Source organism: Trachinotus anak, unplaced genomic scaffold (genome assembly GCF_046630095.1).
Source record: "Trachinotus anak isolate AG129_WGS33_773 ecotype Australia unplaced genomic scaffold, CSIRO_AGI_Tana_v1 ptg000004l, whole genome shotgun sequence".
NCBI lineage: Eukaryota > Metazoa > Chordata > Actinopteri > Carangiformes > Carangidae > Trachinotus > Trachinotus anak.
The window spans coordinates 12,267,470-12,281,247 of NW_027273855.1; the positions used below are offsets into that span (position 1 = coordinate 12,267,470).

The following is a 13,778-nucleotide window of genomic DNA, read 5'->3' on the forward strand; positions in this document are numbered from 1 at the left end:
ATACATGGAACATGGAGGAGTGCTCCAAAGCCCAAGAGAACAGGAAAGTTCTTGTAAACTGTCACTTTGTCCACAAAACAAGCCTAAATACATGCAGCATTTAGACATGTCAGTCTGATGGTCTTCATCCTCTAGTGTCAGCAGAAATCTGCTTTATAGGCTTAACTGGCAACTTTATTGAAAGCAGAATCATCTATGAAGGGGGTCTGGTATGACACGGCAAGCACAGTTTATGGGACAAAAGCGGTGAATGTTTCTTAGCTGCCACCACTATGACGAGGCCACACTGTTTGCGGCTGCTGGATTTGGGTTTTTACAGTCCCATGATTACAGGCTCCTGCTGTAATGTCAGGCTGTCGGTCGCCAAGCTGTTTTCCACACGCTAACAGAAAAAAAGAAGGGGAGCACAGAGGGCCTAATGCTGGCCATGCTGGCTTCACCAGTCACCTTTCAGTCACAGAGAACCAATGACTCAGAAAACGGTCTCAGACAAAACAGTCCCCACTCGTCGCTAAGCAAGGAGACGCTTGATTGGACTGTAACTGCAAATTTTTCAGACTAATGATAGACTTCTTTTTTTGGAGTGTATCTTGCTAAAATTAGTAGCTATCTGTGTCTGAGTGTCCAATGGTTTTCTTCAAAAAGAAAATGAGATACAGGGAAGGGTTTTTAATTGAGCCTGAAGTCATATAATAATGTATCTGCGTCACCCAGTGACTCCAACAAACCACACATCACACACACTGCAGTTACACACTCCACTGTGAGAAACTGCTGGCAAATCCATCAATCAGCTAGCGGCGTTCTAACACCACCCTCTGTCCATCATTTAAAGTGATCATGATAATGCTATCCTGAACTTCTCAGAGAGGTGATGGGGTTATTATCCTGTGGCAAAGTGGCCGCTCTAAGCCATGAATGGCAAGGACATTGTTAGTGGGGTAATTAGCGCACTTTTCCTGAGCTGTCCCGCCTCAGCTTGGGCTAATAAGGGCCTAGTCCTATCCCCACCCACCTCTGCCCTCTCTCAAAACCCTCCCCCTCCTCTCTATCTGTGGGTGGCGGCAAGGTCATACTCAAGCCCTGGAAGATGGAGAGGGGGGTGGGGATGGTGTTTAAAACCCAGTCACCTGAGTCAGCGCTCCCTAAGGAGCTCCTAAGGCCAGCGTTAGCTGGGGAGGACGAGGGCCTCAGAGAGGATGGTGGGGGGTTATATTGTGGCTGCTGGGTCTGATAGCTAAGAAGGACATGAGCTGCTTTCTTATCGCCTAGGTGCACGCCAGAGACAATCATCTCATCCTCAGCTCATCCTAAACTGGTCAATACTGCCCCTTCATCCCCGGCCACAGGACAGACATGCTGACCCAGACACTGGGATAAGTAATATGTGTTAATACTCATGGATACTACTGGTTTCCGGCATCACTGAAATGATATCACAAACTCTGTATAAGTAATTAAATTCCTAAATTGGTGCCAATATAATACCTGAGTTCAGGTACTGATATAAAAACAATACTTTTTCCATGACCTTAGTTTGGTGATTTCTTTATTTACCAACGCTCAATGCATCTGTTGTAAATAAAGAATTTTGCCTGTGAATAAATTGTCTGAAGTTAAAGGCATTTACTGATTTAGGTCAGGAAATATCTGCTATAAGAAAAGCATTTAATGCCAAGTTTCAATACTTTTTTAACTTTTTTTCTTTCAATGCTTCCTGTCTACACATTTTAAATACATTTATTGTATCACTTATAGTCCCTGCTACTCAATATTACAATATGCTGTGAACTATTTTTTTATTCTCACAGTAATTGGAATGCTCATTTATTGTTAAATCATAGATGTCAATACAAATTTAATTAAAAAAAAAACAAAAACAGTATTCCTACAAAAGCTGATTAACTTGCCAATGTGCCAGATCATTTGCCTGAGGCTTTTTCTTTTGTTTGAGGAGTTTTTGCCCTCTTCTACCATTAGAGTGGGCGTTACTATTAAAAATGGTCCAAACAATGTGGAAAGACTGTTCTCCTGGCAACTCAGTATAAATGCCCAGCAGTGGCCTGCTGCGGCATTGGCACGTGGAGCTGAGGTGGCGGGGCTGGAGGTCACAGTGTGAGCTGGCAGAAGCTGGCAGCCCAGGCACCCTGACGCCATGTCTCACACCACCACTGGGAAAGTGCTGACAGACAGACAGCAGGGATGTGAAGGTGGAGGAGTTGAGGAGGAGAGAGAGAGCAAGAGAGAGAGAGAGAGGAAAGACAGGTCACTGTGTAACATCTGGTGCTCACAGGTTGACTGTGTACCCTCCTCTGCTCTCAAGACAACAGCCCCAACACACAGCCCACTCCAACCTGCACAGGTGGCCCACAGCAACATTCAAATACTACCAGGCAATATGTAATATTCAGCAACCACAGCGTAATAAGATGTGGACTTGGGCAAAATGCTGAGAAAAAGAGGGAATGAGTAAAGTTTCTATGATGCCTCGCAGCAAAAAAAAAAAGTGCAAGTCTTTTATTTAGTAAATACCTATACTTTCAGACGCATAAAGTTTAAAGCAGAAATATAGATCTGTCCCGTATACATTTTATGTTTTGTCTGATTCCTGTGAGCAATTGAAACACAATTGTCATGCTGCTCACAGTTGGATCGAAAGCTAACTCGCAACTGGGAACCCTGCAAGGAGATGGAGTAATGAATAAATACAGAAATAGATACATAAATAAGTAAGAGTTGCCCAGCTTCACTTGGGCTTCACTTCTCCCTGTTGTTCCTGTTCTGTACAGGCAGACATGAGGTCGATAAGGCAACCGAGGAAGGAAAGAAAAGTATAATGGAAAGAAAATATACTGCAAGTCCGCCATGTTGCATCCTGTACAGAGCCATGCACAAGCTGCTGGTTTTACTGTTAATTTGTCTTCTGACTCACACTTTATAAGCCATTTTGTTCACATTTTTCAAACTCAGAAAGAAATTCTTCAACAGATTTAAGGGAAGTTTGGATTGAAAAAGGAAGTAATCTTTGTTATATTTCCAGTATGTGATGTAAAACCTTTGAGCTTTCAAAGAGCAAACTATCATACTGTAGATACTGCAGGAAAGGCAAAAGCTCTTATTATCTTCAGCTGATTTCAATATACCGTATGGCAGCAAATGATGAATAGTCAACATTGTGTTCTTTAAATGTGGAAATGATGGACTTCATGCTTCAAGCCAACACCAAATCTGAGACTAAACTGCTGGAACACCACTGACCATCTTTTTGTTAATTCTATGTTTTGACAGGGAGTTAATAGATACAACAGTGCTCTATGTGGAAACAATGAACTTCTTGGTGCTAGCCAACGCCCAATCAACTACTAAATTGTTGTGACCATGCTGTTGCCATGGTAAACGGGTGTAAACAAGGCCAAAAATTCTTGAAGCGGAAAGCTCCTCTAGAAAGCTATAAAACCTCCAAGCTCACTAATTAGTGCTTTAGGGGAGAGTCATTTCCAGTAATTTCACACTGTCCGTGACCCCTTACTGGCATAAGGCAATGACACAGTTGTTCAATAAAGCCAGAGGACAAAATGTCAAATGCAATAGACATACAGTAGCTAACTCAGCATCAGTGTCTTTCTTTCTCTGTGGTTATTGCACAGATTGCGTACAACATCCCCATTAACAAATATGAGCCTGTGCTGCTCCATGAAAATATCTTACAGACACTGTAAAGACTGCAATGTGAAACTGAGAAAAAAAACAGAGCAAGTAATAACTATTAGATTCTTCTAAATGTTTAGGAATGTGAGCATCTTCACATCCCATTAGCAGCATGAACCTGAAACAAACACAACCACAGTTTCTCTCAGTGCACACCAAAGCTCACACATGTTTCACTGGAGTGAAAAACAAAATTAAGCAGACAATAGTTAAAGACTATGACGAGGTCTAGTAAAATTATACCCACAGTAATCTAAACTATAACCTCATTGCTGAAGACAAAAATCCCAAGCCAAAACCAATAAGATGTTCTATTGAATTCAGTATGTAGCTTGTTTCAATCAGCCTCTCTCCCTGCTGAGTGGATGAACACAGGACAACATGGTCCTCATAAAGAGTCCCAGTGATGGCCTCTGACAGTTATGACTACGCTGAAGAAAAACTGACTTTATTCTTCTGTCAGTCTATGGTAAAGTTCTACAGACCTTGAATATTTTTCCCCTTTTGTGGATAAAAGCATTTGTATATCAAGTATAAAATGACCTCATGCATGATTGAAAACCTGAGAAACTGCCTTTGTTTGTTTTGGTGAAGGTTAATAATGGGTATGGTGGATTTTTTTTCTCTACAGGGCAGAGGCTGAAAGGTAGACGTCAGCGGGTGTAACTTATAAAATCCACAGTGGTTGTCGGGTAATTACCCAGACTCTCAGTCAGCAATTTTCAATCAAAGCCTTGTTATCTACGGCCAACTGAAACAAACACTAAGGTAGGCTTTGTTTTGCCCTTGAGTAAGACACTAAAATCACAAGTTACTGCTATCAAATATTTAGTGCTGAAGATGAAATCCATAAATCATTGTTAACGAATCCAAGTCACATACGATCAAAACAATCTGCAGCACTGATACCACGGTGATAACAAAACAAGATTTTGTTTCCATCTTTCAGTTCCTGTGTGTTTCACAGGAGCCACACTAGACTTTGGTTTTGATACCTCAAGGAGCTTCCGTATACACCTTACTGTGATGATGATTACTTGGTTGGCTCTGTGGCTTGGCTGCTATTCAGTCTCTAGATGCTCTGTGCTTCTTTAGCAGGATAAGTGCGGCTCTATGGAGCACCAATTAAACAATTGTGTGTAAAGCCGGCAACTATTAAATTAATCTGGTTAAAACAAGATAGACCAGCTTATAATGAACCTGAGAAGACATCCTGATGAGAACGCAGAGCTATGAAGACAACACCTGTTGACAATGACAGACAAATCCCCTTAACACACAACATCAGTTGGCCTCCTGAACCAAGCAAACAATCTGCTCTTCAATGTTACACAAAGTGACTATATATATATTTAACTATTCCCTGAAAAATGGTGTGGGGCAGAAACTCTATACTATCCTCTAATGTAATGCCATCCAAATTTCCTGCCCTTTTGTTAGGATGAAAAAAATATATTTTTATTCAAACAGGCTGCTTTGATGTGCCCATGCAGATTAAAGTGTAGTTACAGTAGGCAGGTTGCAGCAACCAAGTGGGTGTGACATGATACTGCCGCCAGCCTTGATGATGTGTGGATGAGACAGCACAGATACACTCACACATGTATACAGAGGCCCTGTATTTTTCACATCCATTGGCCAAATCCAATTTGTTAAGACCCTTCTACGACTCACTTACGAAGCTGCGGTCAATGAAAATAAGATTTCCGTGATTGGACATCCCATTATCCCGTTCGTCCAGACCTGCATTGGGGGATAAAGCAGGGCTGAGATGGATGCCCACGACAGACCGGAGCTGCGGCTCCAGCGAGTCCGCCGCCTTTCAAAGGGTAAAAGCCTGACATATTAGTCATAAGTGTTCTTTAAATTCATTATCATCTTAACACGCCAGCGGCACAAGTGTCAGGGGGAGGGGAAGCCCTCTCAAATGAGGTTAGTGGATCCATTTTAAGCTTCACAAGTTGCTGTGCTGTCCGCCGTGTCACACGCAAGTCTCAAGACATGAAAAACATCCCCTTCTGTAATGAGGTTGCACAAGCTGCTTATAATGCAGCTGGGGACTTTCTGAGGTTAATCAATGAGCATCTTCTACATTATATCTGTCCATAACCTGTCGGTTTTCTGAATCATACAAATCTGTTTATGTACATACCAAATAATCACAAATCCATGTGATGTTTTTTCCTGATTTTAAAAAAAGTCTTAATTTCTCTTATTTCATGTGGATCAAAACACTTATTGTAAAGAGACCAAATTAAAAAATATATAAATCCCATTTTTTATTTAGTTCAAGCTCCTAACAAAGCAAAGTGTATGCCATCTGAGGCAGTGCTCCTTTTGATTCATCTTAGTGAGGTGACTTCACTGTAACCTTGCACGTGTGTGTTTGCATGTATAAAGATGAACAAGGTTATCCAACTGAATCCAACATCAAACAAACATATAAGCTGTCTGGCTAATACACACCACTTGTGATGCCATTTAATTCTCAAAAACAGCAATCACAATATTGAAACAAAACATTCCTGTCAGGTATTCTGCTTTCCTCCTGATTTGATTCAAGTGTGAAGGATAAGGAACTGTTTATAGAGACTTTTTATAGATACGTGTTGGACTGTGAGTTTTTACTGTTGCTGAAGTGTTTTTGATGAGTATTGCTACTTCTCATTATTAATCTTAGTCTCTCTGAGTATATTTGTGTTTTTCACTTATTTCATATCCTCAGCTCTAATATTTGATTATATTGTTACTTGAGCAGCAAGAACAGCTGCACATCAAGATGAAAACAGATCCTAAAGCCAGTTATTTCATAACCATTTCAGACATAACTACATATACCTTTTACAAAGACTCTATGTTCAAACTGCTCTCAAGCACGGCTCAGGGTGGGTTGAAGCAGACAGTGGTGACTCAGGTGACTTGTCTTTCAAAATCAAGTCAAGACAGATACACTGAGACTTGGCAGCAGCAACAAGACACAAACCAACAAGCCAATTAACACTTTCAAAGCTCAGCACACATCCTTCCATCAGACATCCGAAAGCAAAAGACATAAGTATATTTTTGAAACTCGGTTCTTTGTCTGTTCGTCTCAAAATTAGCTTTTAACACCTCAAAATTATCCTAAAATCACTTTTGATGAAAATACCACACACACACGTACGTCTGAGGTGCAATTTAAAAAAATTGTAATAAAAGTTGCATCCGTCTGCTTTTAGACAGGTTCTGAAGAGAAGCAAACAAAACAGTGGACTTATTACTGTTACTTTATAGCAGAAGTGACACTAGACACTAGCATGACATTTTCTTCTCATGGTGATTTCACAACAAAACATATGCATTTTCAGCCACATTAGAATAAGGAGCCTCACCTCTTTCTCATGATACTATAATGCAACTCGTCCTCCTGCTTGATGTGGGCATGATCCCCACTGGCCCGCTCGCTGCCTTCACTGTCGTCACTGCTGAAGATGGAGGCCAGCTCCTTCTTGGGTACCCGGTTGGGGGGAAGGGGGATGGTGCGTTTCTCAGCCAAGCGCCCACGGTTCTGCACAACATGGCAAAAATCAAAAAAGACATTTTAGCAACATTTTCACATATCCTAGTCATCAAAGGACTAAACATGACGGTATTGTCCGCTGAAACCTATGGGTTTTTCTTCTTATTTTGGCCATTTGTACATGGCTTTTTTAAGTTGTTTCTTGAGTTGAGTTCTCTCTTAAAATGTACAGTTGAGATGAATCAAGACTCCAAAGGTGTCTTAGTTTTATTGTGCAGTATTGACTGGCTATTTTGTGTTGTGTTATCTAGTTTATTAAACTCCTCCTAAAAGAATACATTAACAGTAATTCCCAGCCAGGGCTACTCGCACACCAGAGGAGGTACTTCTGCAGTTGCCAGGGGGCACATGGAAAGATATATATATATATATAACTCCACGTACTGTGAGTTATCGATAAGTGATTGAAACAGGTGGCTAAAAGTCCTAATAATTAGCTAATGGATAAATGGTCGAAATAGATAAAAGCAATAGTTTGCTAATATTTCAATTTTTCTACTATTTCTATTTTTTATAATTAACAGTGTTGAAAAACATCTGATTTTTAACACAAATACACATATTTGTAAGATGCCAGGTGGTGTCACTGAAGAGGTACTTGAGTTCATCTGACAGGGCCATTGGAATAAATCAGACAGAAATGGCTGGGAATCAGTGCATCAAAAACAAAATATTATTTTTTTTAAATGTTCTTATCAAAAGCCAAAATAATTTACAAGCTTCCAGTAAAAACTGGTTTTACAGCCCTGATAGAAACGTCAGTGTAGCTGGAACCCATGAGCCAAACTGAAACCAAAACAACATAATCTCTGAGATTGACACTCAGCCTCCAGCCAGATATCAAGCTGTGTGTACTCTTTGTGAATAAATTATAAAGTAATACTGAAAAAATCTTCCAATACTCTATGTTAGGTCAACTGGGTATGTCTGCAGCAATGAAGCAACTTCCCTGTTTCCACCACACAGAAGTCACACCATACTTATCTAATCTAAAACCAAATTCATTGGGAAAAAAAGTTGGTTGGTGCATTGAGTGTTTATTTTATTCCAAAGCTGTCAGGAGTAAGAAGAGAAAAGAAGGGATAAAGAGGAGAGTGTGGCCCTAGGGTCATTGGGAAGTGAAGCTGGGTGACCTTTAATGTGACCTGAAGAGGTCACTGCAGATTAACCTGGTCCTATCATAGAGATGGGAGGAGGGGGAAAGAGAAGAGAAGAGATGGTAGCAGTGAGAGAAGGAAAGTAGCGGTGGTTGAGCTGCAGTAGGAAAAGATAGAAGAGCAAGGGAACTGCAAGCTGAGGAGAAAACTTAACAGGGAAGATAGGGAGAGCGGATGTGGGTTTTGTACAGGAGAGAGAAGAGAAAAGGCGAGAGAACATAGAGAAATGAAAGAGAAAATGGTGAGTCAAGACCTGAAAGAGAAAGCTCCACGGGAGTAAGGTCTGTCCGGTGTGGGAGAGTGGACTTGGATTTGAAACTATATTCCCCTCTGTCTCTGTGCCTACATCACTGCTCCTGGACGCCTTCAAGCCCTCCAGCTATCCCTTCCACCACACGCAACCCTGCTCTCCACCACTCCTCCCCGCTCCTTCCTACCCTTCCTTCGCTCCTTCCATCCCAGGAGGCACGGCAGCATGAGTGGCAGACGGGGGCAGGAGGAGGGATTTAGGGGCTCCTAGCCAAGAGGCAAACAGGTGCAGCCCCTCTGGAGTCTCTCAAATGGCAGACGTTAAGAAGAGTTGGGGGGGGGGGGGCAGAAAGATGAAAACATCCCCCAGGATGAGCAGGCCACATAGTTCTGCACATTTCGCTTCTTTCTCTTTTTTTGTGCCTTGCCAGAAAAGAGGTTTTTCCTCTTTTCTTCTTTCCTTTCAGGGCTTTCTAAAAGTTCTGCTCCAGCATTTGAAGACAGTGGATTACTTCCTGATACTTCTGCTACCTCCACACAAGGCCTCACTGTAGGACATTAATGCTTGAGCTCCAAAAGGGCATTAGAGAGGGGAAACCGGTGAGAAACGTCACATCAGAACAACAGAACGACACTCTTCTTTGGATGCAGCCATGTCACATCTGTCAGACACACATCTGTTAAATACGAATTCTCCACCTCACATTTCTCTATTGCTCTTTTCACAAAGTCAGGGAAAACACACAAGCACACATGCCCAACACCCTCACACACACATATGAAGGCACACTTTCACACACACCTGTTCCTGTTCCTTAGAATTCCCCTCCAAAGCAGGGGATTTTACTTGGAGCATGCCAGCAATATAGTGTGTACAAGAATAGCTTGTCTAAGAGCAATCGTGACTGTAGCTGTGTGTGTGTATGTGAGTGTGTGAGCATGTAGACAACCACCCACATGGCTGTGACATACCCAGGCTGACAGCCCTCCCCCCCACCCCCTTCTCCTCCCGGAAAGCCCCGATCCTTTCTTTAGTGGCACTGACGCAGAACTGGGGGTGAGCTCCCACTGCTTCCGGCAACACTTCCGCAGCACGGGGGAGGGCTCTCTGAAACAAAACACGAAGCAAAACACACCCCTGGCAGCCCACGTAGGAGCGCTGAAAGGAAGGGCGCCTGAACACTCAGGCTAGTACGCGCACACGCAAACACACACGCCTGTGCGCAGAGCTGAGGCAACCTTACTGTGTGTGGTCAACCTCCTTTCAGCCATGGAAAAAAGTCTCTCATAAAAGTCCCACTAAAAGCACCTCTATGAATATCACCTCCCACACTTTCTGTCTGACAGTCAGGCAGCCAAGAAATATATCTGGGCTTCACATTTACACACATACACAGACAAAAAGACACATGTACATACAGATGCACATGCATAGGGACACACTTGACCGACTTACTACACAATCTAGACACAATTAAAATGGTCATGTCAGTGTCTGTCATGACCATTCACTTCCTATAAACAGTCAAATACTCTCTTCACCTACATTCATATATTTATATTCATATGCTCTGAGACTAACACTAGAAATTGGAGATGAACTGAAAATGCTGAATGAGGCAGATTACAGCCATACCATTCCCATTACCCAAGAGTGTATTGCACCAACTAGTGTGTACAGTGTTTGCCTATCTCAGTCCCCCTTTACAAAACAACATTTACTTCCATTCATGTTTAACATTTCTGGAAAAACACTTCAAAGTGAGCTTTGTGAAATCTATACAGATACTCCACTAAATTTACAGTATTTTTCTACAGGCCATTTGTATTGCTACAATGATATCAAACAGTTTGTAATAGATCTGACATTACAGTTTATTGTATCCTCATCAGTCAGTCACAGTTGTTTAGAGCCAATGGGCCAACATGTTACATCCACATTCTTACACTGTGCAGTAAATGATCTTGTCTCTTAAAACTATTTTAACTTCTCAGTTGTTGAATATGTACTTAAATACACAAAAACTACTATTGTCTTCTTTTTCTCAATTTTCTATATTAGCAAGTTGCTATTATTGGGATGACATGATTAGAGAATATTCTGTCATAAGCAAGTGTAATGCCAGTGAAGTTTAATTGAATTGAATTTGGAAAGGGGAGGAGATTTGATATAAATGCACTAAGTTAAGAGGTTTGCAGTACATCAATACCACAATTTTAGCTTTAGTGAATATCCACATAATTTTCACTGCCTACCAAATTTCATGTCTCCTGAAGACTTCAATGGCTTTGAATGCTATTTAGTGTAGTGGACTGACATTTACTTAAGTACTAGCTCACTTTGTAATGTAGTTTTTGGAAAGTGCTCCATAAATACAATTATTATTATTATTATTATTAATGTGGACCCACTACATTTATTGAAAACAATCTTGAGAAATGGCAAGAAGTCAGAAATACTCTGATATAGCTTTCATGAGCCAAACGACATCCTGCATACATTCTCTTTTAATAATAGGTAGATATGGGTAATAAAGCTTAAATATTTCAAAGAAAAACATGAATCCAGCAACAATGTATGGTGAGTAAACAGCCACATACATTCCTGAAACTCATTTGGGTTGAGTGCTGAATTCATTAACCATAGCAGGGGTTTGGTTTAAAAGCAACAACGTGATTTTGTAGTGAAAAACAATACAAGCTAATATCACAGCTACAGCACACATTGGCCAACAAATTCAAGCAGAAATTATAAGGCAATCTAATGTTTTCTCTCTAAATTTAATTCAGACTTTTAAATTAGCTCTTTGTGGAAACCAGCACTAATAAGTGTGTGCATGTGTGTGTGTTTTGTTTTTTTCTTTCTTTCTCCTTGCGTTATTTCCTGAAAGGTGCAGTATCCTGCCGCTGGCTCCAGCCAGCATTAGTGAGCACACACACACTTACACACGAACACACACACACATGCGCACACACACACACACACAGCGGTAGCCGCCCGTGACATTCCTGCAGCTGCGGCGCTCTCTCTCTCCCTCGCACGCGCCCCCCCAGCAATCTCCCTGGGGGACGAATGCCTAATGAGTCACGCGCCTGTCTGCCGTTACCTCGCAGCATGTGTGTGTGTGTGTGTGTGTGTGTGTGTGTGTGTGTAGGCGGGATGGAGGGCCGACTTGGCGCGAGCACTAGGAGAAAGGGGGAGGGGGAGTGAGGAGACGACAGAGTGGGAGAGAGGAGGGAAAAAAATGAGCGAGGGGAGGCTGGGAGAGCGGGGTGAAGCGGTCATTACCACGCTCACATAACAGCTCTGAAACAAGGCCAAAACAAACTATTGGTTTGCTGTGTGTTTGTGTGAGCCTGTGATCCCGTTCATCATAAAGTACAAATTACAAATTCTTAACTTTGTTTAGTCTCACTTCCTTATCTCCGACTGACCCGCACAGGCGTAACTTCCTGACATTTTCACAGGTGCACCTATGAAGAGTGTTTAGCTATACATTTCTAGGCTTTCGTCAAATCGAGATTTCTTAGTGATATAACCTGATTACTGTGAGTAATCAGATTAAAGTAATAGTTTTATTAGAGTGTTTACATGGTTTGCAGTAAGCAGATTTCCCCAGTGACCTAATAATTAAGTTGATATGATGTGTCTGATAGTCATGATATGTAGTCACCAGTAAAGAAAAATGTGTCACTGGCCCCACAAAGCATGAAGTGAATGAAGAAAGTATGTTTTTGCTTTGGTGAATTTACCTTAATGCAATGTCTATTACATCTAATGTTGTAGTAGTGACATGAAAGCTGTTTCGCTGTCATCCCAAAATAATGTTGGTGTTTTCTTTCTATTCACCACTAGCCATGACACTGTTTGTGTGTAGAATCACACATTTGCATCCATTGTTCTCCATGACATCTCTAGTGTATGTACAGTATCAAAACTGTGAAAGAAATCAGACAAAAGGCATCCTATACTGGTCAAGGACACAGAAAAACTGACAGACCTCATATTTGCCTAATCTGGTTATAATCAAATTATTAGTGTGTGAGTTTGTAAACACGCTTACTTCAACAAAAGCAAGGTCAAGACCGCCTGTGAATAAACTGCAGATATCTAATTAGAAACATGCTATGCTTCTGGCATAAAAATAAAATTCTCATATAGACCCTTTTATTTACAGAGAGAGAGAGGGATAAACACATTCCTTCAACATACATACAAACATACACTCAGCTAAAACCATGCAAAACAGTAGTTTATACACAGTAAAATACAATAATTTTGAACAAAAATTCCACATTCATTTGTACATTTGTCCAGAGAGACAATATATCTTTTCTTGTCAGTCTGTCTGTCTGTCTATATAGGATGTAATAGGAAAGCATCTACTTTTTACAGCATCCCATCAATAATGATGTCATTATTTGTGGTGGCAAACAGGGAACACGTGAACATAGTTGTAAAATATCCTGGAACACTTAATTCACTATTAACAGTAATCTGACCATCTCCGACCATGAGCTCAGCCACTTTATCAAGAAAAACTCTTATAAGTGAAAATGTACTCTGCAAAATAAATCTGATCGGAATCTGATCTAAATAAGAGTGTGTGTGTGTGTGTGTGTGTGTGTGTGTGTGTGTGTGTGTGTGTGTGTGTTTTATGTACAGACTTTAGGCAACACTTGCTTGTTCAAGGCCGTGTGAGAGAAAGAAAAAAAAAGTGAGAAAGCACTGTAGGGCGGACAGGCATGCGACCAAGTCCCCCGCCTCTCCCTGCACACTCGCACACACATACAGACACACACTCTCTCCTGCACCCTCGGCCCCCACGCGCTGAGTTGAGCGGGCAGTTGCAGCCCAGTGGAGCGGCACAGGGCAAGGAAGGAGGGGTGGGGGGAGCAGGAGGGGGAGGGGGGTGAGGTGCACAGAGGGCGAGAGGCGGTGATGTGGAGGGGAAGCGGGGTGAGAGGGAGTGGGGGGGCTGCTAGGGCAGCGCTGGGAGGTCAGTGGCGGTGCAGTCAAGCATGCCAGTGTGCCTCTCGCTCTCCCCTTTCCCTCTTGTTTCTCTCTCTCTCCTTCCTCCTCCCATATTCTCTCTGTGTCTCTT

The 13,778-nt window shown here is 41.8% G+C and overlaps 1 protein-coding gene across 7 annotated transcripts in view; it reads right to left on the minus strand.

Moving 5' to 3' along the window:
• The window catches only part of samd11 (sterile alpha motif domain containing 11), an 83,777-nt gene that overhangs the window by 29,297 nt on the left and 40,702 nt on the right, over positions 1-13,778 (minus strand). For all 7 annotated transcript variants that reach the window (XM_071475946.1, XM_071475947.1, XM_071475944.1 and 4 more), the window contains one exon: positions 7,080-7,255. In XM_071475946.1, coding sequence (XP_071332047.1) covers positions 7,080-7,255 — 176 coding nt within the window. The remainder of the gene's footprint in view (positions 1-7,079; positions 7,256-13,778) is intronic.